The 17,698-nt window shown below is 42.7% G+C and overlaps 1 protein-coding gene across 1 annotated transcript in view; it reads left to right on the top strand.

The window, feature by feature from the left end:
• The window catches only part of LOC138683476 (ras GTPase-activating protein 1-like), a 117,148-nt gene continuing 99,450 nt past the window's right edge, over positions 1-17,698 (top strand). The window contains exon 1 of the mRNA XM_069775334.1: positions 1-870. Coding sequence (XP_069631435.1) covers positions 404-870 — 467 coding nt within the window. The 5' untranslated portion in view covers positions 1-403. The remainder of the gene's footprint in view (positions 871-17,698) is intronic.

Below are 17,698 nucleotides of genomic sequence, written 5' to 3'. Positions count from 1 at the left end.
TAAAAGAAAATGAGCCACTAAACGCGCAGGTACGGTTTACCCATCTGCTCTTTTCTGTCGCTAGCTAGCTAGTTCCCTCCCTCTTTTCTTCTTTGCCCCGCCCATGTAGTCGCGCGCTCTCGCTGGCTCCCGGGGGTGTGTGGGGTGAGAGCGTGGAGCTGTGCCTCTGTAGGAGTTGCTCCCCTTGTGGCCGCAGGGGGATAAGGCAGCAGGGCTGGGGCCTTGTGGAGTTGCTTTAGGCGTCCAGACGGCTATTGTTCGGAGCCAGTCTCTGCTGGAGAAATCTTCCCTTCGTCCCGGCTCTGCTCCCTGCAGGCGGAGGCGCGGGGAGGGGGAAGTCGTCGCCACCTCCCCGGCGTGCGGCGGTCGGAGGGGGGGGAGGTAGGAGGGGGCGAGGCTCGACATGATGGCGGCTGAGGCCGGGGCTGAGGAGGGCGGCTCGGTTACCTCTGCCGGGATGGTGGGAGCCGTTGGTGGAGCTGAATCGGAGCACTACCCCACCTTATGCCGGGGCAAGGAGCTGGGGCCGCAGGGCCCCTTCCTAGTGGGCTCTGGCGGGGGCAGCCCGGGCGCCGGTGGTCCGGCTTTGTGCTCGGCGCTGGGGCTCCTGGCGCTAGGCTCGGGGCCTGCCCCTCTGGCGTCCGGAGGCGGTGGCGCCGTGACAGCAACTGGCCAGGGCCGGGGTCCGGAGGTGTCCGGAGGGGTGTTGCCCCCACCCGAAACCAGCACTGTCGCCTTTCCCCCGTTGCCGCCGCCGCCACCTTCCTTGGCGGGGGGGCTGGGGACCGTGGACGAAGGCGACTCGTTGGATGGGCCGGAGTATGAAGAGGAGGAGGTGGCCATCCCGCTCAACGCTCCCCCCACGAACCAGTGAGTAGCAGCGCTTCCGTGCCCCGCCGGGCGCCCGCCACTCCTGGGCGCTTCCCCCGCGGGGAGGGGGGGCGCCGCAGCGGGGAGCACAGCGTCGGGTCCCCACCTTTTCTCAGTAGAAAGTGTGTGTCAAACTCCTGTGGAAGTGTCGTAGAAGTTTTTAATTAGGCTATGTTTGGGGAGAAGAGGTAATTGAAAAAAGAAACTGCAAGTCTTCGTTAAGATTTTTATTATACTTATCTTTCCATTAGGTTAATCGGCATTCCTACAGTGCTAGTTATATAAAGAATCTTGCACTAGAGGCAGAGCAGCTCTGTGTTATGTTTTGTGAAATATAACATTATCTGATTTTTTTTTTTATAGAGTTCATGTAACTAGTGAGAGTGCTCTAAATACAACCTTTGGATTTAACAATGAACTAACTCTAGGAAGTCTGTAGGCTTACATAAACAGGTTGCAAGGCTTATGTTGGAACAGCCCTCAAGCAGGTACCTTATTCTCCCCAAAATGAAACAGTTTCAAAGGCTTAAATTGCTTATGTTGGTATCTAGAAATATGTTATTCCTGAAGTTATAGTAAGTATAGAGAATAACAGGGTTTCAAGATACAGTATGGCGGCAGATATGTTCAATGTATAGGTCAAAGTTCATCTGAAAACCCATCTGAATTTGGGTTCATTTTTACCTTCTCTCATAACTCCAGTGTCACAGAGTTAACTTCTGCATTATTTCAGGTATTTCCAAGATTTCAGAAGCCATTGCAGTTGTGAGGAGGAGGTAAACTGTAATATTAAATGATTTTTTTAAAAAAATTAATCTCTCTAACCTTAACAGGCTTTCTACTAATCCTTTCCTCTTTTAAATTCTTGACTTTTTGTGGAAGTTAATAAAGAATAAGACTTTGTTTTGTGAAGACAGCGTTTGAATAGTCTTAAAGTTGTACATTTCCATAAAGAGCTAGCAATATAATCAGGCAGTTTAGATAAAGGCTGAGGAGGGAAATAGAAGCACGTAAATGTGAAGTTACTTCTTCAATATTGTGTATTAAGTCGGAGAGATACAGAATTCTGGTCTTCTGGTTTTCTGTCTGAAAGATCAGACTGCTTTTCCTGTTAGAACTGGTTATCATGTTTCTCAGAAAGCAGAGGTTTTTTTGGAAATATTTTTAGAAAGAGGGGTAATTCTTGATGAATGATCATGTATTTGATACTAAGTAATTGTTACTACTTTCACAAATGTAAGTGGATTTTGCTGTCTTGTAACTCATAAAATAGCATGAAGGTTAACTTTCATAAAAGAGGATACAAAATTTCTGACAAAAAGCATGTTCTAGGGGGAAGACTGCGAAGGCTCTAATTTTCTGTATTGGTCGATGAGGCTACTTACCTTATTAAGACAAAAGGGATATTGAAGTCTTTGCAGGACCAGCATAACTGTGTAGTTGAGTATTTGCTCTTGCAGATACTTTAATATAAAAACATCTAAGCAGTAAAATAGATTTTAAAAAATTGATTCAGAAACTTATACCTCCATCTACTTAATTGTTTTTTCTTCCTAACGTATCCTTTTTGTGACTTTAAAAAACAAACAAAAAGTTGTTGGCTAATTAAAAAAAATCAGAAACCTTTTTCTCTTTCATGCATCTATTTTAATACCAAGTCAGTTTTTTACCATTCTCAGTTAAGTCATTTAAATTAGCTGTATGTTGATAGTAAGTTGTATCCTTTCAGTTCTGATGTTTTATTTTGGAAGCATCCTTTCTTTGTAGTCATACCATCTGCTTTTATGGAACTGAACTCTTGATTTATTACCAGAACAAAGATCTGTCACCTTGTTGTCCTAAAAGTGGATTTGTTACCTGGTGTGCAATAGACCAATCTCACACACTTGGGAGAGATACTGCTTTTTATTCAGGTCTGGGTGCTTGGTGGACTTTCCACAAATCAAGCACACCAGGTTCATCAGGTGTGTCTCTTTTATACAGTAACAATTGCATCTAATTTATTAAACTACTCCTACCTAGTACATATTCAAACTGTCTAATGCATATGCATAGGATTATATAACCATGACACATCAACTGCCTTCTCTGCATGTGCGGGGGTCTCGGGTGGTCTTCGGTGGTTGTTTGGGGAGGTATCCCCTCCTCACTTTGACTGCTAAATTGATCTGTATGGGGTCAATGGTTCGTTTTCCTGCCAAGAGGGATGCATCATCAATCGGGAAGAATAGAAAGGATCAGAATGATCTTGGCTACTTCTCTAGGTATTATTAAAATTGTCTGAAGTTGAAAATTATTAACTAAATTTAAAACAGGATTTTCTATATCTGGCATCAACCTTAATATTATAAGTAAACACCTAATACACTTAACTTTCTCTTCTCTTTTCCAAGTACCTCAGGAAAATAGGAATACATTTTAATGTGATTTCTTTAATTTTCTAGCAGTGGGAGGAGCTTGTCAATACGTAACAGATTCTTTTAATGCAAATACTCAAAATCCCAAAGTGCGATTGATATTTATTTTTGATCCTTTTAAGGGCTTAAGGTGGCACTGCCATGTTATAGATTCAGGATACAGTAACAGATGCCAGACTAACAGCTTTAGGGATAAACAAGCTATTGCTAAACATAGATACAGTAATAAATACAGATCAGTAGTACAGTTATTTGTGTTGTTATGACAGCACATCCAGTAATTCAGTAGTATGATTATCCAGGTCAAAACAACAGCAAATCTAGTAATTTACCAATACTAGGCTAAACTTAATATCCATAAGTGCAAAGGCTTACATAACCGTGGTTATCAGGTGGGGTGGCAGGAAGCAGGGCATGGCTTCTTTGGGTGAGTGACACAGCCGACGGGCTCGGGGAATTCAAAATTCCCTGATCGGGCTGTCCTCTTTAATTGTTGAGTTGCGGAAGCACTATCTGGGCACATTAACCAATCATCACACATCCTACCTCTATTCCAGTTCTGTCCTTGGTGTGCAGGGGGCATACAAATACTGTGTAAGGTAATGCTAGCCCCACAATCCTGAGTGAGACTGACTTAATGATTGTTCAGTATGTGCTTTTTCACTTGAGTACAGAAGTAGCATGTTTATGCTGTAGCTTAATGGTAGGTGGGAGGTACAGGATGCTAGGGAACAGAGTGGACAAATTCTGTGTGTGTGTGGTGCGTTGACCCTGGCTGGATGCCAGGTGCCCACCAAAGCTGCTCTGTCACTCGCCCCCTCAGCTGGACAGGGGAGAAAAAAATATAATGAAAGGCTCATGGGTTGAGATAAGGACAAGGGGAGATTGCTCAACAATTAGTGTCATGGACAAAACAGACTCGACTTGGGGAAAATTAATTTATTACCAATCAAAATCAGAGTAGGATAATGAGAAATAAAACCAAATCTTAAAACACCTTCTTCCTGGGCTTAACTTTACTCCTGTCCTGGTTTCAGCTGGGACAGAGTTAATTGTCTTCCTAGTAGCTGGGACAGTGCTATGTTTTTGAGTTAGGTATGAGAAGAATGTTCATAACTGATGTTTTCAGTTGTTGCTAAGTAATGTTTAGTCTAAAGTCAAGGATTTTTCAGCTTCTCATGCCCAGCCAGCAAGAAGGTTGGAGGGACACAAGAAGTTGGCACAGGACACAGCCAGGGCACCTGACCCAAACTGGTCAATGGGGTATTCCATACCATGTGACATCACGTCTAGTATATAAACTGGGGGGAGTGGGGGGATCACCACTTGGGGACTAACTGGGTGTCGATCAGCGGGTGGTGAGCAATTGCACTGTGCATCATTTGTACATTCCAATCCTTTTATTATTACTGTTGTCATTTTATTAGTGTTATCATTATCAGTTTCTTCTTTTCTGTTCTATTAAACCGTTCTTATCTCAACCCAGGAGTTTTACTTTTTTCCCGATTCTCTCCCCCATCCCACTGGGTGGGGGGGAAGTGAGTGAGCGGCTGTGTGGTGCTTAGTTGCTGGCTGGGGTTAAACCACGACAACTCCTGATTTTTCTCTACCTCCTCCCCTGAGCAGCACAGGGGTATGAGGAATGGAGGTTTTGGTCAGTTCATCACACGTTGTTTCTGCCACTCCTTCCTCCTCAGGGGGAGGACTCCTCACTCTTCCCCCTGCTCCAGCGTGGGGTCCCTCCCATGGGAGACAGTCCTCCACGAACTTCACCAATGTGAGTCCCTTCCACAGGCTGCAGTTCTTCATAAACTGCTTCAGTGTGGGTCCTTTCCACAGGGTGCAGTCCTTCAGGAATAGACTGCTCCAGCACGGGTCCCCTGTGGGGTCACAAGTCCTGCCAGCAAACCTGTTCCAGTGTGGGCTCTTCTCTCCATGGGTCCACAGGTCCTGCCAGGAGCCTGCTCCAGCACGGGCTTCCCACAGGATCACAGCCTCCTTTGGGCATATCCACCTGCTCCAGAGTGGGGTCCTCCATGGGCTGCAGGTGGATATCTGCTCCACCGCGGACCTCCATGGGCTGCAGGGGGACAGCCTGCCTCACCATGGTCTTCACCACGGGCTGCAGGGGAATCTCTGCTGTGGCGCCTGGAGCATCTCCTCCCCCTTCTTCACTGACCTTGGTGTCTGCAGGGTTGTTTCTCTCACATGTTCTCATTCCTCTCTCTGGCTGCAGTTTTTCTGTTCTGTAGCAACTTTTTCCCCTTCTTAAATATGTTATCACAGAGGCACTACCACTGTTGCTGATTGGCTCGGCCTTGGCCAGCAGCAGGTCTGCTCTTGGAACCGGCTGGCATTGGCTCTATCGGACATAGGGGAAGCTTCTGGCATCTTTTCACAGAAGCCACCCCTGCAGCCCCCCCAGCTACCAAAACCTTGCCATGCAAACCCAATACAGTGTGTTTTGGTCTCTTTCTCTGTACTCTTGTCCTGGTTTCAGCTGGGATAGTTAATTGTCTTCCTAGCACCTGGTATAGTGCTATTTTTTTGAGTTAGGTATGAGAAGAATGTTGATAACACTGATGTTTTCAGTTGTTGCTAAGTAGTGTTTAGTCTAAAGTCAAGGATTTTTCAGCTTCTCATGCCCAGCCAGTGAGAAAGCTGGAGGGGCACAAGAAATTGGGAGGGGGGACAGCCAGGGCAGCTGACCTAAAGTGGCCAAAGGGATATTCTATACCATGTGATGTCATGTCTAGTATATAAACTGGGGGGAGTGGGGCCTAGGGGGGGATTGCTGCTCGGGAACTAACTGGGTGTTGGTTGGCGACCAATTGCATTGTGCATCACTTGTATATTCCAATCCTTTTATTATTACTATTGTCATTTTATTAGTGTTATCATCATTATTAGTTTCTTCTGTTCTATTAAACTGTTTTTATATCAACCCATGAATTTTACTTTTTTTTCTGATTCTCTCCCCCATCCCACTGGGTGGGGGGGAAGTGTATGAGCGGCTGTGTGGTGCTTAGTTGCTGGCTGGGGTTAAACCACGATAACTCTCTACCCCATCTACAAAGGTCACTGCCAGAGGTTGATGGCAGTCTGAAATGGTGTTACGGAAATGCCTACAAAAGGAATGAATGATACTTAATTTAGTAGTGAATCGGTAGTATGTGAAATAGTTTAGTTGTTTATGTATTTGAATAAAAATCGTAAAGTTGACAAGATATATCTTAGCGTTGCATTAAGATGGCAGAAGCAGTTCCAGTATATTTCAGCACAATTCATATTTTCATATGGTATGTTTTTAAGCAGTGATTATCAGGTTGAAATGGAAATCAGTTGAAATGAAAAGATATTAACTTTACAAGTTGAAATAGGTTGTCAAAGTACTGTCTTGTTAAAACAAAAATCCTACCCACTGTAGATGTATTTTTACAGTCACTCTTGTTATCTGTTGAGACAACATATTAGTGAGAAAAAACAGTTAAAGATAGAGAGCTGGGTAGAGAAATATTAAATAAATGTGATTTGAGTGAAAGTAAAAAATGTTTTGTCTCAATGTAGTGTGAAGCTATAGTTTCTTCAGATGAGTCTGTCAGAGGTAGCAAGTCCAGAGTTCTACAGCATTTGTTTATTTCAGTAGCTAATAGGAAAACACTGTTTTTCTGAAAGTGCATAGTTTTACAATAATTACTGAAGGCCATAATGTGTACCAAAGAATAAATTTGTGTTGCATTGAAAACTGAGGGGAAATAGTCTTGACATGTTTGGACTCTACAACCTTTCTGGGCAACCTGTGCTCAGTCACCCTCACAGTAATAAAAGTGTTTCCTTATGTTCAGACAGAAACTCCAGTGTTTCAGATAGTGCCCATTGCATCTTGTCCTATCACTGGGCACCACTGAAAAGAGCCTGGCTTTGTCATCTTTGCACGTTCTATTCAGGTGTTTGTATACATTGACGAGATGCCCCTGAGCCTTTTCTTGGCTAAACAGTCCCAGCTCTCTCAGCCTTTCCTTATAGGAGAGATGCTCCAGTCCCTTCATCATCTTCATGGCCCTTTCTTGGACTCTCGCCAGTATGTCCGTGTCTCTCCTGTACTGGGGAGCACAAAACTGGACATAGGACTCCAGGTGTGGCCTTACCTGTGCTGAGTAGAAGGGGAGGATAACCTCTCCCAACCTGCTGGCAACACTCCTCCTAATGCAGCCCAGGATAATTAGCCTTCTTCCCTGCAAGGGCTCATTGCTGGCTCATGTTCAACTTGGTGTCCACCAGGACCCCCAGGTCCTTTTCTGCAAAGCTCCTTTCCAGCTGGTAAGCTCCCAGCATGTGTACTAGTGCCTGGTGTTATTCTTCCTCAGGTGCAGGACTTGGCATTTCCCCTTGTTGAACTGTGTGAGGTTCCTGTCAGCCCCTTTCTCCATCCCGTCGAGGTCCCTCTGCATGGCAGCATGACCCTCTGGTCTATAAGCCATGCCTCCCAGTTTTGTGTCATCTGCAAACTTGTTGAGGGTACACTTTGCCCCATCATCCAGATCATTAATGAAGATGTTAAACAGGACTGGATCCTGTATTGACTCCTGGGGTACACTGCTAGTTACTGGCCTCCAACTAGACTTTGTGCTGCTGACTACCGTTCTGTGGGCCTGGCCATTCAGCGAGTTTTTAGTCCACCTTTAGTCCACCATCTGCTTATCCTGCCCATACATCAACAGCTTCTCTATGAGGATCTTATGAGAGACGATGTCAAAAGCCTTTCTGAAGGTTAAGTAGACAATGTCCACTGCTCTCCCCTCATCTACCAAGCCAGGCATTTCATCATAGAAGGTTATCAGGTTGGTCAAGCAAGACTTCCCCTTGGTGATGCCATGCTGACAACTACTGGTGATTTTTCTTGTCCTTCACATGCTTGGAAGTGGTTTCCAGGATTAGCTGCTTTATCACCTTCCCCAAGGATCGAGACGAGGCTGACTGGCCTGTAGTTCCCTGGGTCCCCTTTCTTGAAGATAGGGGTGACATTTGCTTTCTTCCAGTCTTTGGGCACCTCTCCCAATTGCCATGATCATTCAAATATTATTGAGAGTGGCCTCGCAATGGCATCAGCCAGCTCCCTTGGCACTTGTGGGCACATCCCATCAGGGCCGGTGAGCTTATGGACATCCAGTTTGCTTAAGTATTCCCTGACCTGATCATCTTCTACCAAGAGTACATCTTCTACCAAGAGTATATCTTCCTTGTTCCAGCCTTTCCCTCTGGGATTCCTGAAGGCTGGTCTTGCCAGTAAAGACTGAGGTGAAGAAGGCATTCAGTACCTCAGCCTTTTTCCATGTCCTGTGTCACCAGGCCCCCTGCCCTATTCAGTAGTGGGCCCACATTTTTCTTAGTCTTCCTTTTGCCACTTGTGTACTCTATAGAAGTCCTTCTTGTTGCCTTTGGTGGAGTTGATCCTTGAATATTAACCAGCTTTCTTGGGCTCCTCTTCCCTCCAGGGCCTTATCCCATGGAACTCTTCCAAGCAGATCCCTGAAGAGGCCAAGACTGTTCTCCTGAAGTCCAGGGATGTGAGCTTTCTTTTTGCACCTCCTCCCCCCACCAACTCTGCCATCTCATGGTGTTGTGGTTTAACCCCAGCCAGCAACTAAGCACCATGCAGCCGCCCACTCACTTCCCCCTCACCCAGCGGGATGGGGGAGAGAATCGGAGGAAAAAAAAAAAGGTAAAACTCGTGGGTTGAGATAAGAACAGTTTAATAGAACAGAAAGGAAGAAAATAATAATGATAATAATAACAATAATAAAATGACAATAATAATAAAAAAAGGATTGGAATCTACGAAACAAGTGACGCACAATGCAATTGCTCACCACTCGCCGACCGATGCGCAGTTAGTTCCTGAGCAGCAATCCCTCCCAGGCCAACTCCCCCCAGCATATATACTAGACAGGACATCACATGGTATAGAATATCTCTTTGGCCAGTTTGGGTCAGCTGTCCTGGCTGTGTCCCTTCCCAACTTCTTGTGCCCCTCCAGCCTTCTTGCTGGCTGGGCATGAGAAGCTGAAAAATCCTTGACTTAGTCTAAACACTACTTAGCAACAACTGAAAACATCAGTGTGTTATCAACATTCTTACACTGAATCCAAGATGTAACACTATACCAGCTGCTAGAAAGAAAATTAACTCTATCCCAGCTGAAACCAGGATACATGGTCACTGCAGCCAAGGCTGCCTTTGACCTTCACGTCCCCAATGAGCCTTTCCTTGTTTGTGGGTATGAGGTCCAGCAGAGTGCCTCTCCTCATTGGCTCCTCTATCACCCATGTCAGGAAGCTGTCATTGATGCTCTCCAAGAACTTCCTGGATTGCTTATATCCTGCTGTGTTGTTCCTCCAGCAGATATTGGGGTGGTTAAACTCTCCCCCTCTTCCCTCCCCTGTGGATGTGAGGCTAACTCTAGCTGTCTGTAGCTGTGATGTAACTTGATTTTAATGTATGAGGTTTCTCTTCTGTTTAACAGTTAATGTGGTTAGCAGGTAACCTTTTTTTTTTTTTCAGTTAACGAGTTTCTCTTACTAATGCCTGCTCTCAATTTATAGAGGGAAGATAATGAGAAACACCTTTTTTTTTTTTTTTTTCAAGTTGCTGGGTATTTTGCTGGTTTGTCCAGTTCTTATAATTTGTGTACTTACAGAATAGAATTGTATATAAATCTGGTTTTATTTCTGTCTGAATAGATGATGTCAGAAATGCTATTTTAAAAGAATGGTTAGGAGCAGTAGAACAAAATTGTACTTTAACCTTATGTTGGAAGTGAAGCAGTAAGTAAACTGAACATAAGTACATATATAAATGGAAGCTTCAGATTCAGAAAAACAAAAGTGGAACAACATTTGATGCTGGAAAAAGTTTGAAGAGGAATTTTTTGGGAGTTTTTTTGATTGTGTGTTTTTTTGTTTTTTTTTTTTTTTTTTTTAGTCAGTACTTCTGATTAACATCAGTTGAAGGTTATTTAATCTAAATAGTGAATAGAGACTCTTAACCTGTACTTTATCAAGTTTTTATTTTGTATATTGTCTCCCAGAACTTCAACATGGGACTTATGTACTTCACCTACTGGCCTACCCTATTAAGAAGCATACTATCATGCCATTCATGCCACATTTCATCACCTTTTGTTCTTTTTTTTTTCCTTTTTTTTTTTTTTTTGTCACTGAGGAGGAACACTAATTTCACTAAATTTGCTGTTAGGGGGCATAGATCTCTTCAGCATAGGACTGCATCTGTTGTTTCAGCCATAAATTCTTCGGATTCCTGCAGTAGTTTTCCTATTTCCCCCATATCTTCCTTTTTCCTTTAAAAACCAAACAAAAAACCCCTTGGTATTTATCTCGCTGGTGGGCACAGTAAGAGGACGGAGAAGGCATCTTATTTCTGTGTTATTCTGTATTTTTCTGTGTTCCTCTAGATTATGGTTGGCACTAATAAAATTTTACCAGTTCTTGACAAGTTCCCTCTACTGTTTTATATACTTTCAGGCAGTCTTAATTATTTTTTTATTTTTATGTAAAATCATTCAAAGAAACTAACACAATAGTTTGATTAACTATTAAGTAGGTATTCTTTATTGGCAGCGCTGGATGCACGGGGGATTGCTCCACCTATCGTGCACACTGTCAGGCCTAATTGTGCAGGTTAAGTACATGTTCTACATACATATTCACTAGATTTCTGAGAAATGTTATAGATATTCATTAGTTTTCCGGGAAACTATTAGCATATGCAAATGTCCTTTACACAGGCACATTGAAGGTCTCTGGTGGTCTTCAGGAGTCCTCTGGTGGTCTTCCATAGTCTTCCTCACTTGTCCGCTACTTGACCCCCCTCAGGTGATTCTGCGCAGTATGGTCTTTTACATGTTTTGATACATCAGTGCTTGTTAGTGCTCTTATTATCTAAGTTTTCATTAGTGATGTAAAACCATATGGCTAGTTTAAGCTAAATTATCTACAAGGATGAGAACAAAGGCAGGAGTTCTTATCTTTTCTGGCCCTATCTATTCAAGCAAGGCCTCTACTTGTGCCTTCTCAACAAGATCGTAAATTCATCAAACATTTAATTAAGTTTTGTGATTGTTCATGGTTCCTTCTTGCTCATCACTCCCAAGTACCAGTCTCTGACAGGCTTAATCCTTGGCAAACACCAGTCCTTGGTATGTAAAGTTATAGAGAGACAATCATTAAGCAATTAGCAGTTCGTTCTCTATATCAATCCCCCCTTTTCTTTAAACCTTTGCAAATTCTTTTGCAACTATAGGATTCCACTACTTCGGAGAGACCGTGTAAAATATTTTCCGGTTTCTACTTGGTGTCTGATTTTATTTCGTTTCCAACTTCTGTAATTTTCTACCGTGCCCTGACAACACCACACAAAACACTTAAGCATAATGCAGACCATCATTCCTAAAGTCATTAAAATTATAACCATAATAAAAATTTGCTTTAGCCACCTGAAATTTGGCAGCCAGGATGTTAGTTTGTCCCACAATTCTCTAAATCCCCATGAGAGGTCATCCTTTGATATTTCATGTAGTATTTGGGTCTGTTTCCAAATTTCTTCTAAGTCAGTAGAGATTCTTCCACTTTGATCTATATACATGCAACAACTCGTATTTATAACTGTGCATACTCCACCCTGAGAGGTCAATAATAGATCTAATGCCATTCTATTTTGTAGTACAATTTGAGATAAACTGGATATTTCTAATTGTTGGGCTCTTATTGCATCAATTGTTCTATTCTCAAGGTTTTCTATTACTGCCGAAATGTTAACTATGGCTTTTTCTAACTCACTCACTCCCAACCATGGAAGAAACCATCGGACAAAAGTATGAAAGGCAGTAGGCCTCCTTACTAAAGGATTCTCAACATCTCGTCTAATCTTTCGAAAGTGTGTTCGCACCCATCCTTTTGGTGGAGAACTGTGTATAGTCATATTCAGAACCACTGCTCCCAAAGTACCTGTTCCCATCCAGTTCTTTGGTAAAACCTTCTGGGCAGTGTCATTGCATTAACCAGTACCATCCTTTTCCTTCTGGCACTGGCCGTGCTGTAGTATTAACAGAAGTTGAAATTCCAATATCTATAGTTTTGTTACAAACTGTATGATTCCCTACATACGTCCCATTAACACAGTCACTTTTTCCAAGTCCTTTAGGTGGATTACATCTCTGTACACACGTACAATAAGGCTCCTGGGCCTCAGGACTAGTTATTTCTAACTTCCGGACTTTGTCATTGTCAGTATACCATGTGGTACTTTCCCAAAGATCGGTCCAGGAGTGATTTCTTGGTATCGGAATACCAATTAGTGAGATCCCTTTTCCACCATGTTCTGGCATGTGAGTACATATCCAACAGTCAGTTCTGGTCAGGATTTGGGAAACATTTTGTGTTAAGGAAAAATGTGAGTTCAAGTTCCATCTAGCTTCATTTGAATCGAGTAATAACTCTGTTACCATCATGATCTGGAGAATCGCAGACCTGTGGGTCCTGTAGGGATGACCGTCCATGGCCTCTCAGGTGCTCTCTTTACTCTTGAATAGTGGATCCAGGCCGACTGTTCCTTGATCTTAATGGCAGTGAAGGTCGTCAGCAACACTTGATAGGGTCCGTCCCGTTTCTCCTCCAGAGGTTGTCCTGAAAAAATCTTTACATATACATAATCACCCGGTTTAAAGGGATGGATCGGTTGATCTAACCCTCTAGCCCTGGTTCCTAAAACTTGTTTATTTATATTTTCCAACTGCTTCTGGAGGGATACCATGTAGTCACACAAATACCCTGCACCCAGTTGGGTTAAATCTTCTCCTGTAAATTGAAATTGATATGGTCTCCCATACAGTATTTCAAAGGGACTTAAATTTTCCTTGGTTTTTGGTTTCACTCTCATTCTAAGCAATGCCAGGGGAAGAGATTGGGGCCAAGTTAGATTAGTCTCTTGACCAATTTTTGCTATTTGTTGCTTAATTAAATGATTCATCTTTTCAACTTGCCCACTTGCTTGAGGTCTACATGGGGTATGTAATTGCCAGTCTATCCTCAAAATTTTGCTCACCTGCTGTACTACTTTGGCACAAAAATGAGAACCTCGATCGGAAGATATTGTTGCTGGAATTCCGAAACGAGGAATGATTTCATTCAACAATATCTTAGTTACTTCTCTTGCTTTGTTTGTTCGGCAGGGGAAAGCCTCTGGCCAGCCTGAAAATGTGTCAGTCGTGACTAACAAGTATCGGTACCCCCCTTTTCTTGGGAGCTCCGAAAAATCAATTTGCCACTGTTGTCCTGGATAATTTCCTTTGCCAATTATCCCCAACTTTACTTTATTCACCACATTAGGGTTATTACGTAAACAAATTTCACACTGTTGAGATATTTGTTTCACCATTGTATACAGATTGCATCCTATTAATTTCTGATTTAAGCTTTTGTACAGGGCATCCGCTCCCCAATGCATCTTATTATGTTCAGTTAAAACTGTTGTCCATATTAAATTGGATGGTATTACTATACGATTATCTGCTAAATGAACCCATCCATCTGACTCTACTTTACCATCCAGATCTTCAATTAATTTTAGGTCTTCCTTTGAATAATTTGGTTTCTGATTTGTACTTACAGTTTGGATTTTACCGTCTGGTATTAAGGATAATGTTTCTGCTTCCACTTCTTCTGCCACCCGCCTAGCCTCATAATCTGTTAGTCGATTTCCAATTTCTGAATCTGTGTTTCCTTTTTGGTGTCCTCGACAATGCATGATAGCTACCTTTTCTGGTTGCTTCACGGCTTCTAATAGTTTTAAGATTTCTTCTGCATGTTTTATTTGCTTTCCTTGAGCAGTTAGCAATCCTCCTTCCTTCCAAATTGCACTGTGAGCATGAACTACTCCAAATGCATATTTAGAATCTGTCCAAATGTTTATCTTTTTCCCTTTTGCCAATTCCAATGCTCGGGTAAGGGCAATTATCTCCGCCTTTTGGGCTGAAGTTCCAGAAGGCAATGACTTAGATTCGATTACCTGTTGGGTGGTTGTGATTGCGTATCCTGCTTTACGTTGTCCCTGTTTTATAAAACTACTCCCGTCGGTATACCAGGAGTTTTCAGCATCCTCCAGAGGTTCTTCTTTGAGGTCTGGTCGACTGGAATATATAGCTTCTACTGTTTCTATGCAGTCATGTGTCACTGGTTCATCCAAAGTTCCACTAAGAAAAGAGGCTGGATTGACAATGTTAGTAACTACAATTTCTACATCATCTTGTTCTACTAACACTGCTTGGTACTTTAAGAATCTCTGGGGCGAGAGCCAATGGCTTCCTTTCTGTTCCAAAACCGCTGAAACTGTATGGGAGACTAACACTGTTATTTTTTGTCCCATGGTAAACTTTTGGGCCTCTTGAATATTGATAACAACTGCTGCAACAGCTCGAAGGCAGCCAGGCCATCCTTTGCTCACCTTGTCCAGTTGTTTGGAGAAATAAGCTACTGCTCGTTTATAGGGACCAAGTCTTTGTGCTAGTACTCCCAAAGCTATTCCTTGTCTCTCATGAGAAAACAGCCAAAATGGTTTTGAAACATCCGGCAGTCCCAGAGCAGGAGCTCTCATTAGTTCTCGTTTGAGCTGCTTAAATGCATTTCGTGTTTCTCCAGTCCAAGTTACTTTTGACTGGTCTCTATCAATTCATATAATGGCTTTACCAATAATCCATAATTATATATCCAAAGGCGACACCAACCTGTCATTCCCAGAAAGGTCCGCAGCTCTTTTACCGTTTGGGGCTCCGGGGTTCGGCAAATGGCTTCTTTTCGCTCAGTCCCGAGCTCCCGTTGTCCTCCCGAGATTTCAAGTCCCAGGTAGGTCACACGCTGTCGAACCAGCTGGGCTTTCTGTTGAGAGACTCGATATCCACTTAAACCCCCAAAATTAAGAAGATTCACAGTCCATCGAATACAGCTTTCCCTGGTTTCAGTAGCTATTAAGAGATCATCCACATATTGTAACAAGATTCCTTCATTGTCTGGAGGTACCCAAGTTTCAAGCTCTTTCGCCAATTGATTTCCAAAGATAGTGGGGCTATTCTTAAAGCCTTGAGGTAATACTGTCCATGTTAGCTGAGTAGTTCTCCCAGACTCAGGATTCTCCCATTCAAAAGCAAACAAATTCTGACTTTCTGTGGCTAAGGTCAGGCAGAAGAAGGCATCCTTCAAATCCAGCACGGTAAACCAAACTTGGTTATCTTTTAGTTTTGTTAACAAAGTATATGGATTCGCGACTACTGGATGTATATCCTCAGTAATCTTATTTATGGCTCTCAGATCTTGGACTAAATTATAGCTTTTCCCGTCTGCCTTTTTAATTGGTAGTATAGGTGTATTATATTCTGATTCACACTCAATCAATATTCCATACTGTAGAACCTTGTCAGTTATTTCCTTGATCCCCTTCCTATCATCTAATTTCAGGGGATATTGCTTAACTTTGACAGGTTCTTCTCCTGGTCTCAACTTAATTACTATAGGGGCTGCATTTTTAGCTTTTCCTGGAACCTCAGAGGCCCAGACTCCAGGATATTCTTGATCAACAGTTTCTGGAGGTACTTCAAATTTTGGTTCAGCTTGTATTAATGCCAAGCTTAAAATGTTAATTAGCTGGTCTTCCTTGATTTTTAATTCCATTTTTCCTTTTTCAAAAACAATTTCTGCTTCCAATTGTTCTAGCAAATCACGGCCTAACAAGGATTTTGGAGATCCGGGCAAATACAGAAACTTATGTATTCCTATCTGTTTACCCAATTTATATTTAAGCAGTTTTAGGAACTAAGCCTTTTTCTGCTGGCCAGTAGCTCCCACTACAGTCACAAACTCTTCATCCTCTGGTATCAACCTTTGATTTAACACTGAATAGGACGCTCCCGTATCTAGAAGAAAATCCACCTCTCGTTCTATTTTCCCTAGCTTAACTTTAACCAGTGGATCCGCTAGGGTGGATTCCCCCGGTCCCCCTCATTGACCAGAGGTAACATTGGCTACGACAGCTGGTGCTCCACTTAGCTTAGGACATTGTCCTTTCCAATGGCCTATTTCTTTACAATAAGCACATTGATCCAATCTTAGGGGCTGGCGTGAGCCTCCCCTCCTTCCAGTTCCCCGACCCCTCCCACGAAGGGAGTTGTCCTGCTTTCCCAGCGCAGCTACAGTAGCTGCAGCAATAGCTTTTCCCATTTTTCGTCTCTCATCCCCTTCTCTGTTCCGATACGTTCTCCAAGCTTCCTCTATCAATTTTTCTAAGTCCCTTATCTCAGGCTCTTTCAGTTTCTGAAGCTTTCGCCTTATATCTTCTGAAGATTGTCCTAGAAACAAAGAGACTAACTGTTGTTTTCCTACTTCAGATAAGGGATCTAAGGTAGTAAATTTCCGCATAGCTGCTCTTAACCGATCAAGAAACTCTGTGGGAGTTTCAGTCTGACCTTGTTTTACTGCATACAGACTTGACCAATTAACTGCTTTTGGTATCACATTTTCAATACCAATCTTTATCCATTCTTGATATTTTTTCAACAATCGGTAATCACTGTCATCATTAGGGTCCCAATTGGGGTCTGTTCTCGGTACGTGATTATCTACCGTACCGGGTAAAACCCCAGCAGTTATTTGAATTTGGAGCTGAGTTCGAGCATTCTTTATTATTAATTGCTTTTCAGTTTCGGTTAAGGCATCTAACATCAAATCAATATCTCTCCAATCTGGATCTTGATTTTTAACGATTAACTCAAATCTTTTAGCAACTCCCTCGGGATCATCCCGATATCCTTTTACCATTTCCCTCCATGAATCTAAATCATTCATCGTAAATGGCACTTTAATCCTCGTAGGACCAGTAGCTCCTATTGCCTGTCTTAAGGGAGCCTGGATTATTGGACCGACCTTACTCCGGGTGCGAGCTGTAATAGGAGTAAAACCTAAATCTCTCGTGCTCGTACCTTCATCAGGTTCTTTTGCACCCGTATCGTCAGTAAAATTACCTTCTACGGGTGTTGGAGGTAGTACGGGTGGTGAAAAAACAAAATCTTCTATTCTTTCCTCAGTTTCCTTTAATTTTACACATCTTTGTCCTATACTACATGCCGAACAACATCTCTTCATCTTCCCTGTAGTCCTTTTCTGCTCCTTTTCCATTGCTAACACAAGAGGGTCTTGTGGGGCCAAATTAATGCCACATTCTTTCTGCCATTCTGAATGATTTCTTAAAGTGAAAAACATATCTGCGTACATCACCTCATCCCATTTTCCTTCTCGTCTCAAAAACAACATCAATTGTAACAAAGTGTTATAATTCAACGTCCCATTAAA

The sequence above is a fragment of the Haliaeetus albicilla genome, chromosome W (assembly GCF_947461875.1).
Source record: "Haliaeetus albicilla chromosome W, bHalAlb1.1, whole genome shotgun sequence".
Lineage (NCBI taxonomy): Eukaryota > Metazoa > Chordata > Aves > Accipitriformes > Accipitridae > Haliaeetus > Haliaeetus albicilla.
Note: the sequence above shows the minus strand (reverse complement) of the source record. Positions and strands in the feature narration are given on the sequence as shown.